Source organism: Charadrius vociferus, unplaced genomic scaffold (genome assembly GCF_000708025.1).
Source record: "Charadrius vociferus isolate BGI_N301 unplaced genomic scaffold, ASM70802v2 scaffold858, whole genome shotgun sequence".
Taxonomy (NCBI): Eukaryota; Metazoa; Chordata; class Aves; order Charadriiformes; family Charadriidae; genus Charadrius; species Charadrius vociferus.
In genome coordinates this window covers 2,600,184-2,613,781 of record NW_009649724.1, presented here as the reverse complement: position 1 = coordinate 2,613,781, position 13,598 = coordinate 2,600,184, and the positions used below count along the sequence as shown (strand labels likewise).

The following is a 13,598-nucleotide window of genomic DNA, read 5'->3' as shown; positions in this document are numbered from 1 at the left end:
GCCCCCTCCCAAGGGATTGGCTGCCGTTGATGGCGGCGGTGGGGCGCCGAGGGTATATAAGGGGGAGCGGGTGGGGGCGGTTCTGCAGTCCGGCCTGAGGGGAGAGAGGGAGTGTTGCTGCTTGGGGGGGCCCATTGGGTACCGGTACCGGTATCGGCCCCAGCAGGGCCGGGTGGCCCTGGGGCTCGGTGTGGACGGGTGGGAGCTCTTTCCCCACCACCATGAGGTGCCAGGAGGGCGGATTGTGTGGTCATGCAAGGGCAGAGCAGGACTAGGCCGGTGGGTTCGGGCCTGTTGCTGGCTAGCAACTGTGTGAGGTGGTTCCATCCATCTGAAGGAAAGGGCGGCGAGCAGAAGCAGCTTCTGCAAGTGGAAGCTGTGGTGTTTGCCACCGCTCTGCTAACGGTGGTCTTTTTGCCAGTGGTGGTGGTTGCTTCTGCCAATTGTGCCTGTTCTTGTGGTGTGAGATATGGTTGTAGCACGTGGCTGTTTGTTTTTGAGGAGCCTCATGCTACGTGGGTTGTGTTGAGTTGCCCTATTCCCCCTGTTCTGCCACGGTTGCATTACCAAACTGTTAATGGGAGCTTGTTAAGTTGTTAAATTGGAGTGGAAAAATGAAGTTCCGGTGCTTGCTCTTTCAGACCTCCTCGTCCAAAAGGGACAACTCACCTTTTAGAGGGTTAGTTTCCCTTTGTGAGATATTTCAAGCTAGTCATGGTCACCTCTTACTCCTCAACTGCTCATTGCAGACCCTCCAAAGGGGTCTTGCGGGGGTTTGTATATCAGAGTTAAAAACCTGGTTTAGGCTACTGAGCTTCATCGTCCCGAGAGTGAAATGAACGGTCAGTATTTGTGAATTTTGGTATTTGTGCACTAACCTGCCTAGTGTATTGTTGACTTATTGGTGGTTCTTGCAGGCCTTTCAAGAAGGAACAATCACAAAGCTTGGTGTCTATAAGATGCCCATTGCTGTTTGTCTTTCAGAGTTTCAATGGGAATAGAGACTATGTGGAACTTGAGCTTGCTTTTGTTATTTTTTTATTAATTTAACTTTTTCCTTTCTGTTGATTAAATTAGAAGATGAAATGCTAATGAATCATCAAGTGATTTTACAAGAGTGCTCTTTGTGTCTTTTGTGGAAATAAAATAACTGACAGTCTCAAGCTTTCTAATGCCTTCATTTCTGGGGAAAAAAAGTGTAAAAGGCTGTATTTCTCTAGTCAGTCCTTAAATGGAGAACTTATTGTGATGCTTTTTGGCACTTTGCTATAGGCATGCTTCTCTTGTGTGTTAGATGTTTAAAATGAAAACAGCTTTATTATGTTGGTTATAGGATGAGATATGGATGTAATTGTTATTATCAGATAGAATAATTGTTTTTAGAGAGAAATGAGTATGTGTTTGTTGCTTGCTCTCCTCTGGCACCCTTACTGCTAACCTGCAAAGAAAATCCCTGGATGAGCTCTTATGGTAATTTGCTCTGCAGCCAGCAGCTACTCTGAGTGTGTTTCTGACCACCTGCAGCTGCTGTCAGCTGTGCAAACTGAATTTCAATTGACTTATAAGTGTAGCTAATTGCAGAGGCTGGTTTAGTATTGTGAATTTTGTTTTGACTTAAACATGACATCGGGTCTGTTTGTCACTTTTAGTTCATGCTAGTAAAACATGCAGAAGTAGAAGTTATGTTGTAGCCCTTAACTGGTGTTATATGTTAAGTCCCCTCCTGTTTTAATGTACAGATAGCCTAATTTGTTCTCTGCGGCCTGCAGTACTTCAGAGGAGCAGCTATTCTGAAAGAGACAAGTTGGGTTTTTTTAGGTGCAGAAACAAGGTAGTTTTATCTTCTGAATTTTAAGAGCTCGAAGTAGAGGGATGATTTATTTTAGGAGACTTGCAGGGGAGGTTTTGATACAGACCCTCTATTTTCCTATGTTGTACTTGTAATACATGTTTTTCCTGTATTCTTGCTTTATCAGACTTCTCCCTCTATCATTTATAAACCAAATCAATTAAGTGGACAGGGTCACTGCCTCAAGCAGCCGGAGCCTGAGAATTGTGGTGTGTGATAGTAAGAGATGATGATATCATAGGTACCTCAGAGTATGAAACGTTCAGAAGGAGATGATGTGAAGGATGTGGTCACAGGTTCAGGAGGCTGAGGATGGGAGGAAGAAATTGGTTGCTGGAGTGGATAGGTAGATGCTGAGCCAATGCGAAGAGAGATGACTTAAGAAGAGCATGTGCATATACAGAACTGTGAAATTAACTTGTCTCTTGGCTCACTTGGAGGTGAAGGACAGATACTGTGAGAAACACTGATAACTGAATTAAGACTAAACAGAGCTGTTCTTAGAGCAGGAACTGCATCTCCGAGTCAGTGTCTAGCCCAGCCTGTGGTAGTCCCCCAGGAGGATGTTAACCTCTCCTCTTGAGGCTCACTTGGAGTGCTTGATGGGTCTCCTGTATTTGGTGGTAGAAAGGGTGAGGCTTTCAGCTACTTGTCTGATACTCTTTGAGAAAACAGTTGCAAGAGACTGTCCTGCTCTCACCTTTAGTGCTTGGGCACCATCCCTTTAGGAAAGGGGGAGTGTGACATACGTTGGACACAGTAGAGGAGGACTGGCCTTGAAGGTCTGAGAGATTTCTTCCAGCTCGTTGTTGCTTTGATGGATGTGCTGTAAGAATATAGATAGATCGTTTCATTATGCACAATTTGAGTAAAGAGTGAGTTTGTGTTTGGCTGAGCTCTTCTATTTATTGTATGACTAAATAAATTGAAGCCATTTTTCCTTTTGTGGAAATAAATAATCTTAGCTGCCCTGGCCCTATGTATGATTTCCATTTCTAACTCACCAGTAAAACATAAATATTGTGGTTATATATTACCTGATTATTAATATTCAGCCAAAATGCACCAGAGCCAGGGTTCCTTGAAACTATATGTGCTTTTGATGGATGGGAATGCAGAGGAGGAGACGACAGTGGTGACTCAGTCCTCAATGAGGTTAGAAACCTTCTTGCTGCAATGAAAGCGTGTTCTTGCCAAGGGATCTCAGGAAATGCACCGACTCTGCCTTCTAGGCAAGCTGGGGTAATTAACTTAAGTGTGGGATATAGCTTTTTGCAGACACATGTGATGTTCCTTTTGAGCATAATAAATCATTTTCATATTAAAAGCTGGAGGAAGACCCGTAGTCGTAAAACGCCCTTTCGTAACAATCTTGCTGTCCTTGCATGTGGTTGGCGGTGAAAAAGAGTGGTCAGTGAGCTCACTACTTAAAGGATTAAGCTAAGAGCCCCTGCTATTATTGCTGCAGGGAACCCCAATCTATATGCAAGCCTCTTTTACACTAGGGAGTAAATCACATTAGCTGTTTTATGCACCATTATTATAAAGTGGATTCTCATTTGAAATACTGCAGTGGCTTTATGGCTCCCTGAGCAGGGAGGTGGACTTCTCCCCTTGCCCAGCTTTAATATTTCCCCATTCTTGTTGTCTCAAGAGAAGGGACAAAAAGGAGTGTTTGGCAGCCCCTGGCTCGGGTGCTTTCTCAGCAGAATGTCCCTAATTAGACTTGGAGAGGTTGCTGCAGATGAAGTCCCCAGAGTTTTTGTCTGTGTATCTTGTTGTGTAGTCCCAGCATTGAAAGAAATTGTTGTTCCTTAATGGCAGATATGCCAAGAAAATATGGTTACTGTTCATCATCTTTTTTTTTTTTTTTTTGGGTGGTGCTTTTCTCTGAATTTCAGAGCAGAGCTTTCCTTTGAAGCACTGTGTGAGTTCACTAGCTTCAACTTGTGTCAAAAACTCTTAAAACAAGCCAAATAAAAAAAAAAAAGTGACTTTGCTGTTATTGGAGGTTTTTTTGTTAAAGCACCTTTCACTCCCATCCCTTAGATGTTAGGATCCAGAGGTGCACCTACAAGGTGATGTGGCATGGGTGCTGTGGGTGGGGTGTCTTCTGCTGAGGACAGCACAGCTAATGAGGATGTAGCTGTTGGATCGTGAATGTGGCACTTTGCCCCTTGAGTGTGGCTTTCTCGTCCTCCGGAGCGGAATGCAGTGACTGGGGAAAGCGGCTGATTTAATAATACAGCTTCAGAGAAAACAACATGCTGTAGGAATAGGAGAGAGGGGTTAGAGAGTATCGCAGTGGTCAAAAGGAGTGTTCAAGTGAGATTTCCAAAAAGATGAAGAGCTGTTCAGACAATGACACAAAGGCGCTTTCCAGGCATCAGGAGCTGCAGAGGAGAAGCTTCAGCGTTAATGAGATTTTTGGATTGGCTGTAAAAGGCAAGAACCAAAGAGGAAGGCCACAGGTCTCTGACACCAGCAGGTTCCCAGAAGGTGTTGAGAAAAGCCAGGTAAATGCGAATAGCATACTGAAATGAACCTGTTTTGTCTGAAAGAGGTGGTGGATTTACTTGCGCTTACCTGACGAGGCAGACAGCCCGATGTTATGGGTGCACAGACACGTAGGAGGATGCTTGTCCTGCCCTGTGTGTCTGCTGACGGTACTCCAACTCTAGATTGGATGCTTTCTAGTTGTATTTAGCACCAGGTTGTTCCTGAAACGTTAAGCATCGCCAAGAGATAAGTGCAGCAACACATTAGTTAGTGTTGCTTCCTAAATCTGAGTGTATGTGAAAACGCTGTGCACATCATAGGGAGCTCAAGAGCAGCACCCATGGGTGCTGTCTCAGGTCAAGCTCCAGCAGACACAAGTCAGAATGAGCTTATCTTCCACTGGAGCGGAAATTTTGTGTGCCAGGATGAGCACCAGCATTTGAGTGTGTCCAAGGCAATATCAGTGTTTGAATTTAGATGTGCCTTTCTTTTAAAGTAATGGGAGTTTTGCAGGTTCTTGATTCACATTCTATCTTATATCTTGATTCACGTTATACATGACACACTGCATCCTGCCACTGACGTACTAGAGTGATACTGTGTTATATTTATACCTATTACCATTTCAGCTTATGTCATCACCCAGCATGGACTGGTTGAGGCGTGCCTGCTATTTTGGGGAGGAAAATGCTGTCTTCACAGTTTCTGTAAATGGTTTAGCATTTCACATGTTGGCATTGCTTCTTGCTCATGTGCGTGTCGATTATCAGGTTGTACGCAAGCATTGGGGTGGTGACAGAGTTGCGGTTGATATCTCTGGTGATAGGTCTCATAATGTGTGTGTCCCCCTCGGACACTGCAGAATTTGCCATTGAAGTATCGGCGTTTAGCTTGTCTGGAAATGACTAATGCATGTGAGATAGGGGGAGAAAAATCAACAATTGCAAAGGATCATCCATGGGCAAACTGTGGAGAGCAAGCAGAGACAAGCAGAGTGTTCCCTTGCATGCCAGCTGTTTGGCAACGCAGATGCCCAAAGTTTCACATTTATTTCTGCTAAAAAAAAAAAACCCAAACATCAAAGCTTCCAGCTAGACCCTTTGAGAAAATAAGTCTTGTGTTTTCCTATATCTTCCAAACTGGTATTGCTAACAGGCTTAGTGTAGAGGCCACGTGCCCTAACATACTTGCCACAATTCTTCTGCAGCTAATTTGAAAAAATATTGTGGCTACATGCTAGACCTGGATGTCTGCTGCTTCCTTGTGCAGTAAGACATCTCTTCCGAGAGAGGACCACAGGGAAATCGTTAAAATCTTGAGTCACTGTGGCTGTCAGTGTCATGGCTGTAATGGATATTGAGAGGGGGATTTAAAGAAGAAAATAAGGTTATGCAGGATTAATGAGGGAGAGCATCCTTTGGAGGCCTAGTGAGCAAAGTTATTTCGGTCTTTGTCTGCCATCAGTGTTAGAAAACTTACTCAGATGTTTGTGTTTCCTGGCAGTTTTGTGGTCAGTGACTTTGGACCAGATCATGCTTTCCAGCTCCTGACCTTAACTGCAGGTCTTGTTTCACTGTTGGCTTTTGTACAGTCTGAATTTCAATACTTGATCCTGCCTTGTGCCCTCTTTATTGCCTGGCCTCGAGACCTCTCTGGGACATGGCCTGTCTGCTCTTGCACTGACTTTTCACTCAGCACATCCGCGTTTCCAGGGAAACGTGCTTTTCTCTGTATTTTGGTGATGATAGAAATGATGAGAATTCACAGAGATGCAGTCTTTGGTAGGAATCCATACCAGAGGGGGACATTCTGGGATGTATTTTGAAATACAGAAATTGAAAGCATCAGCAAATCCTGCAGCTCCTAATACTGTCTGATTGTTATTGCTACACAATTGGCAGGGCTGAGCAGTGTATTTTTTCAATTCTGTGAAACAGCAATAACAGTACCATTTATAGAAACTGCACCACAGAGCCACTGAAGTTGGTTCAACCTTGTTTTTTTTTTTCCCTTGAGATTTGAGATTAGCGTTAACCTTTAGAACTATGGCAAAACTTGAAATTGCTGCCTTCTGCTTTCTTTTCCAAATTTTTGGTACTTTTTTTTTGCAGATATGAATCTTAATGCCCAGTATTGTCTATTAAAGACCTGTCTGAACCCCTCAGTCTCCTTTCCACTCAAGTTTTAAGTTACTTGAGCCAAAATGAGTCTGCAGGAGTGAGTCAGCATCTTCCTTCAGACCTTCAATATCTGCTTGTAGCAAAGGTCAGCCAAAAATTCTGCTACTTGTTGCACCATGTGGAATTAGCCAGAACTGTGCCTTTCTCTTAATTCAATCACTGGTTAATTTAATTACATTCTTATTAACAGGATAATTATATTTTAAAAGACCCAAACCACCTAAATGTGAAACCTCTAGCATTTATTTATATTTTTCTGAGCAATTAGGTAATTGATTAAACTACTGGCTATTGTTAGTGCAATTACCTGAATTGGCCCTTGATTAATGATGACAGTCAAGAAAAAGAGCTGTTTGGGATAAACCAGCCAAAGAATATCAACAGGATAGGCATTTAATTTCATGTAAAAGTTGTTCAGATTATGTTACTGACATAAATGGTGGCATGTTTCACACAAGCAGTTCTAGACCTCTTGGTGATCATATACCTGATAAAATGAGCGATGGAGTTAGTGACAGTGGTAGGATTAGATATGAGAAAATCCCTGAATTAATCCTTAATAACATGACAAGTAGCTTTGAGGTAGCTGGATGAAAGATACGATGTAGGGTTGGATATTTATTTATATATGAGAGCTTGTGTGTGCTGTCCTATATAAATAAATAATATTTATTTGTAAATTACCCTGGCTTTCAACACTTGGAGAGCAAGGCTGGTGTTTATCAGTCCTAATCACTGTTTGCTGCACTTCATTTTTTTCATACTAATGAGATCCCCTAGCCAAAACGTTGCACGCAGGTACGTGTATTTCTTTTTTCCTTTTCCGCTCGGCGCTTCTTCTGCGTGTTTTGCATCAAATATGAGTGGAGATAGGGTTTGTGTTCCTGTATCCCAGATCCTAACGATGTATGGGTCTAGCAGAAAGTGAGAACAGCCGTCGCACGGCTCCTCAGTCTCTGCTTGTGTGGGGGACTGTGGCATGCATGTACTGCGTTGCTCGGCATGAGACAGCAAATGTTAGGCTCTAGTCACCAATAATGGCACGACTTACTGTCTAGCGATGCCCAGAAATATCTTTCCCACAGTTTTTCTTTGTATATGTGGAAGTAATATGGTTTGTTTTTTTTTCCCCACCGTGCACTTCAGTGATGTTAGCCTGAGACTTTTCTGCACTATTGATTTATACATTCTGGCCAGGACCAGTGGTACACTCAGTGCTCGGGTCTGCAAAGCTTATTCGTTGCTGCTGAAATTAGCAAAAGGCTAATTTTTTTTTTCTCCTTATCTTTTTTTAGCTTGTCAATGACAAGCCAACTGCTAGCATTTATGGGAATAAATTATGACTAAAATAATTTGCATTTAAAATGCAAATGAATGAAAGCGTCAGCAAGGAGCCTTCTGCTTTCTTCCTGGTGCACAGACGGGGTACTGGCATTGGATCAGCCCAGCGAGGCACTCAGTATAAAATAAAGTTAATTGGACTAGCTGAAAAATGAAATGGGCTCAGCCTCATGCTAATTCCTGGGCCTGTGATTTAATATGACATTAGAGACGAAGGACTGGGAAGGTGCTGAACCACTGACTAAACCAATCACCGGAGCTGTAAATTACACTTCTGAGATTCCCAATGGCAGATTGAGAGCCCCTAATAAAACTGCGAGAGGTGAATAAAACCTAGCTTGGAAGCAATTTGTCAGGATCTTCGGTCTCGCATGAATTAGAGTTTAAGTTTCATTGTTCTTCTTCTAAAAGTTGTCTATTGTAACACTGCCTGAATACCAACTGGGACTGCAGTTTTGTACAAGGTGAAAGCTGCTTGTAAATGTGAAGCCAGTTGGTTCTCGAGCAAAACCTTTTTCAGACAAACTGAGGAACTGGTGATGCATCTCTGAATGTAGTGTTTTCTTGTTGGAAGCTTAAGGTCAATTTTCTGCATCGTTTATTGATTTCTGGGACTGTAGGTGCCAGAAGAACAATGTGAAGAAGATTTTGTGAACTGCCTGTGGCCAAGGAAAGAAGTGCAGGAGGAATTCAGTATAATCTTTCAGTGCAATTGTAGCAATGGTTGGCTTGTTTCCTCCTTAATAGGACATGGAAGGTATTATACAGCAGAATTTGAGAGTGGTAAGTGGGAAAGCACATATTCATAAAGCCAAGCCTGCTTTACTCTGGCAGCGTGTTCCTGTAGTGTAGTAGCTGGTGATAATACCTCACACCTCTGTTGTGTGTCACACTTGTTTTAATACCTCTGTCTCTATTGGTTTTTTTTACAGCCATGTTACTGAAGATCACCTTGTCTTCTGGAAGTAGAAACACAGTGAAGAGATGAGTCTATTCAGCCAGACATTCCTCCAGTAGATCTGTCTCGTCATGGAGCACCACAGCAGGGGGGAGATGGACTCAAAAGAGGAAAGTCCTCAGGTGTGGGCTGACTCTGCTGAGCAGGAACAGAATACTGCTCAGGTGACTAGTGCCTTCCAGAGCTCTCGGTTTCTGCTCAGACTGAATTAGGCTCAGTGCGGTGGCTTAGCAAGCAGGCGTTCTTGTTAAACCCTTTCTTAGAGCCTGGAAGCTCAGCTTTCATTTTGGGACGAATACAAACATGTCTGTGATGATTTCAGATTAAAGCTTCAGAAAGTGAGCCGTGCAAACCGCAGCGGTGAATACGCAGGCATCCGAAACGAGCTAAACGAAACCAGCCAGTGGCTATAGAAGTTTCAGTGTCCAAATATATGTATAACCATGTGGGAAAGTAAAAGGGTATTCAGATTAATTAATATTAACAAAATCTGTGGTCTGTGGCAGCCCATTTTGATGGCATCAGTCGAATCGGTTGGGACTGTGGGTGGACCTTGGGGAAAGTAATATGAATAATTTTTTCCAGTCAGACATCTGGTAGTGGGGAAGGCAGAAATGTTAATTGTTAGTGACTAATACAATCAGATTCTGATGTATGCAGCTAGTCCCTCTGTCTCTGAGACAATGCAGCTGAGAATTTTTAGAGACTAAATTGATTTATTCTTTTGAATATGTTATGAAGAGGGTGCTGCATGTCATTTGACTCACAAGCTGAGAAATTCTCACTCTCCTGGTAATTTCCAGCTTTGAAATTTGCAAAGAAAAGCACATTTCAATGGCCTGTGTCCCCTTATCTGTACAATGGGATAACCATACTGTTGTTTGCACATGGCAGTTATAAGGCTTAATTAGTATTTGCAGAGTGCTCTCCAAATGTGAAATGCTGCATGCATCCTCACTGTAGTGTTTGCATGAGGATTTATTGTACAGAATCAGCACTCAGCATCCGCGGGGGAGTACCAGGTGTCTTCTGAAGCTTAAGCTAAAAGGTGAAACAAAGTAAATGAAATATGTAACTGTGACATCATTTTATGTGGAAACATTTTATGTGACTGTGAATATGGATACTAAATCTAAGTTTCCTGTTAACTGTCCTATTTTTCCCATAGGCTGAAAACGGCTTTCAGCATGTAAAGGGTGTCAAAACATAAACGTGTTCCTATTGCCACTGGAATTAAGTATTCTAGCTTGTTTAATGTAGGCCACTGGTTATCATTTATGATCATAATGTTCTGTCAGAATCAACTTGTTTGGATTTAAACTGCTGCCCTAGACATAACTTGTTCCAGTAGTCCTTGGGATAATCGCTTAATGCTTTCAGTTATACGTTTCTCTGTTTAAATAGTTGAGTTTTCTACTGATACTGCATGTACATACCGCAGAGAAGCAATCTAACATACGCTATTGCTGCCTTGTGATAGGTGCAATACTATTACTTGAAGCAGTGTCAAAGTTAATAGGTTCTTAGCTGTTCATCAAACAGAAAAAAATTACGTGCAACTACAGAACTAGCTGAATGAAGTAATTATCATAAATCCAGAAAGGAACATGAGAATAAAGGGGAAACAAAATCCCAATAAATTCTGTAGATACACCAGGTCAAATCTGAATTTTCTTCCTCATGAATTTTCAAAGCATCATGCAAGAACTAAGTATGGGTAGGTGCCCTTTACCAGCTAGGTGTTGAGTTAAAATGCAGAGTAGGACCAGAAACCGATGGTAGTTTATGTCCAGATTTCTATGTTGCTAGCATAAGTCTGAGATTTTAAATGCATATTATACAGTGAGTTTTTTCAAAACAATTGACTAGGTAGTTGGAACGCAGGGTTCTCTCTGCTTTCCAAGGCACCGTGTAGCCAATGTGTCTTGTGTTGTTTCCCAGATGTGTATGTTTCAATTTCAGTACAGGATCTTTTTTTCTTTTTCTCCAGGTGCACTTTGTCCCTGAGGGGGGGACAGTGGCCCAGATTGTGTACAGCGATGAACAGGACCGTCCCTCGCAGCAGGTGGTGTATACAGCAGATGGCACCTCCTACACTTCTGTGGACACCTCGGAGCACACGCTCGTTTACATCCATCCCGTGGAAGCTACGCAGGCATGTGTGGTTCTGACCCCACCCTATTTTGGCACCTAGGAAACAAACCAATCTTGTTTGAGATGAAAGCCAGTTACCAGCCAAGTGATATGACTGCAAAATAGCAAGCAGTTGCTCTTAACTCTTTTATCTGCCCATTGCTGAGCAGGGACTTCACGCTGTTAGTTTGTCTGATGTGCAAATGTGGTAATCAAAGGATGTCGAGGCTATGAATTATGAAATGCTGGTTATTTCACTGAAGGTGGATGAGACTCTAATTAAATCAAAGATGTTTTCCAAAACACAGATAATCTCTCCAGAAATTCTGCCTCTGTTGTATTCTGTAAAAAGCTAAGAGCGATCTGCGTGTCTTCTGGAAGAGTCCTTGTTTTGCATAGTACAGTTTTCCTAATTGACAGTTACAATAACAGTCGTGTCTCTTTGCAGAGGATCTCCATGTATTCAGTCTAACTTTGTAGTTTCTCTTCAGAGAAGTTGCTGATTAGACCTAGGTTCTTTATAATTATATTGAGTAGCTTTTATTCTCTGACAACGTGTGTTTATATGGGGTGAATATAGTATGCATCTGTACCTCTGTGTGGACAGATAAAAAAAGAGTAACAGGGACGTTTTGTCAAGGATGTTTCATATTGTCTTTGCTGACAGGACAGATTAGCAGTGCTACGAAGTGCGCGTACTTGACACCCACAGCAACATTGGCATAGCCTCATGTGGCGTGGTCTCTCTTGTGTGGTTCTTAGCTGTCACGTGAAAACAATTCCTGTGTGGTAGGATGCTCTGAAAGGATAAGATGCTTTGAGAGGATATCTCCCAGGAAGTAACTGACCAAGTAACTCCAAAACTCTGAATATTATCATTTGTCAAAAGAGGTGTAGTATTAAGACAGTCTTATGCAACTGAGGTGAAATTATCAAAGCGCTAATGGAATCTCTATTATGCCGTGATTTATTTTGTCGGAGCCAGACTGCTACAAGCTCGAGTATTTTGCGTTTTGGCAAAGCAAGCAGGGCTGACCTCAGTGAATACTTAGTTTTCATCTAAGTCTTGTTTTTCCTAGGGGGAAGCCCTCCCATCAGGGCTGTTCTTGCAGGCTGCTGTAAGAATATTGGAGTTGGCATGTCTTCTATGCAATTAAAAAAAGCAACATCCTGGCCATAGGAAATTCGGATGTAGGATATGCCTGATATCTGCATGCTTTCTTTTGAGGAACTTTCTTGTGGATTTGCAGAAAGATAGAGTTAATAGTCACCTTCTGTCCTGCCCTCAAGTATTACTTGGCTTTGATACATTCTGTAGAATTTAGACATCACTTTGTCAGTTGGTGATTTGATGTATTTTAAAAAAATATGTTGTTGTGAAGCACTTCAAGTCTATAGATTAAAAGTGCCACATAAATATGGTATTTTCTTTTTATGGAGCACTACCTAATTTTAGTTGAATCTCTATGCCTGTGGGTTCATGTGGGTAAGTTGAATTAGTCTGCTGTGGTGGTAGGCACGCTAGAAGATAGCAAAGGATCAAATGTGGATCGCTTCTTGGTGGCAGGGGAATTTTTGTGTGAGTTGGGAGTAAGCAACCCCAAGGCCGGTTTGATAAGCCTTTTTTACTTTGTCTAGACTCTGTTTACAGATCCGTCCCAAGTGGCTTACGTCCAACAGGATGCCACCACCCAACAGGTAAGAAAGACATTATTTTCCTCGGGCCTCCAACTGTAAGGAAACTGTTACTGAAGGCAAAGGGACATTGTTGTGGTGGTAGAGCATAATAAGCGATCTATGAATTTGTCAAATGGCAGTGTTCAGTTGTTTACCGTCATCCCAGGGATCACAGGCAAAAAGCTTACGATAACAAGCCACTGTTATCTTGGCTAGTTTATGCATGAAAGACAATAAAAAGTTAAGACAGTTTGAGGTTGGGTTTTTGTTTGTTTGTTTTTATTAATGTTCAACAAAAATATTAATTTACTACCGCAGATATAATGACAAATCTTCTAACAGTGTCCCTTTAAGTCAGCAAGCTGATGTGGCTGACTTTGTTTTAACATCATTCTGGAAAGACTGGCTCCTCGTACAGATTCTGATCCAAACGCCTTTAAATTTGTAAAAGACTGTCAAGGGATAGAAATTTTGGATCAAATTCTAGATTTACCCGAAACTTCACAGGAAATTAAATGTAAAACCTGAAGAAGTTCAAATACTGGCTCCCTTACCTAACCAGGGCTTCCCAGGTCTGATGTGCTTGCCAGTGTGAAGTAGGCTAGGAACAGAATAAAATTGGAGCCCATGTTTATAAAGTTTTGATGATTTTTCTCTTTTCATTCATCATCATGGATGGGAAGGTTTTGTTGTTACTAGTATCTTTGGGGACTGCGTTGTGATAATCAGGTATAGGTGCTTCCAGATCTAGATCTCTAGTTCAAATTCCCCGCTTGTCATAGAAACTTAAAATCATTACTGCTTGCTGAGTCTTTAATGGCGTGTGTGAATTGACATGTTAGATCTGAATCGTTGCTAACGCCATCATTAAAATGTGTATTTATTGACATTATTGCGGCAGAGTGAAGGGTTGAATGTGCACTGAAAATAAATTTTGTTCTTGCTAAAAGGAGACCCTCTA

At 42.0% G+C, this 13,598-nt stretch overlaps 1 protein-coding gene across 2 annotated transcripts in view; it reads left to right on the top strand.

Moving 5' to 3' along the window:
- Positions 1-8,898: 8,898 nt before the first annotated feature.
- PRDM10 (PR domain containing 10) overlaps positions 8,899-13,598 on the top strand; it is a 34,386-nt gene continuing 29,686 nt past the window's right edge. Inside the window, exons 1-3 of one of the 2 annotated variants that reach the window (XM_009890799.1) lie at positions 8,899-8,991; positions 10,818-10,982; positions 12,599-12,658. In XM_009890799.1, coding sequence (XP_009889101.1) covers positions 8,899-8,991; positions 10,818-10,982; positions 12,599-12,658 — 318 coding nt within the window. The remainder of the gene's footprint in view (positions 8,992-10,817; positions 10,983-12,598; positions 12,659-13,598) is intronic. The other variant, XM_009890800.1, reaches the window with a different exon arrangement.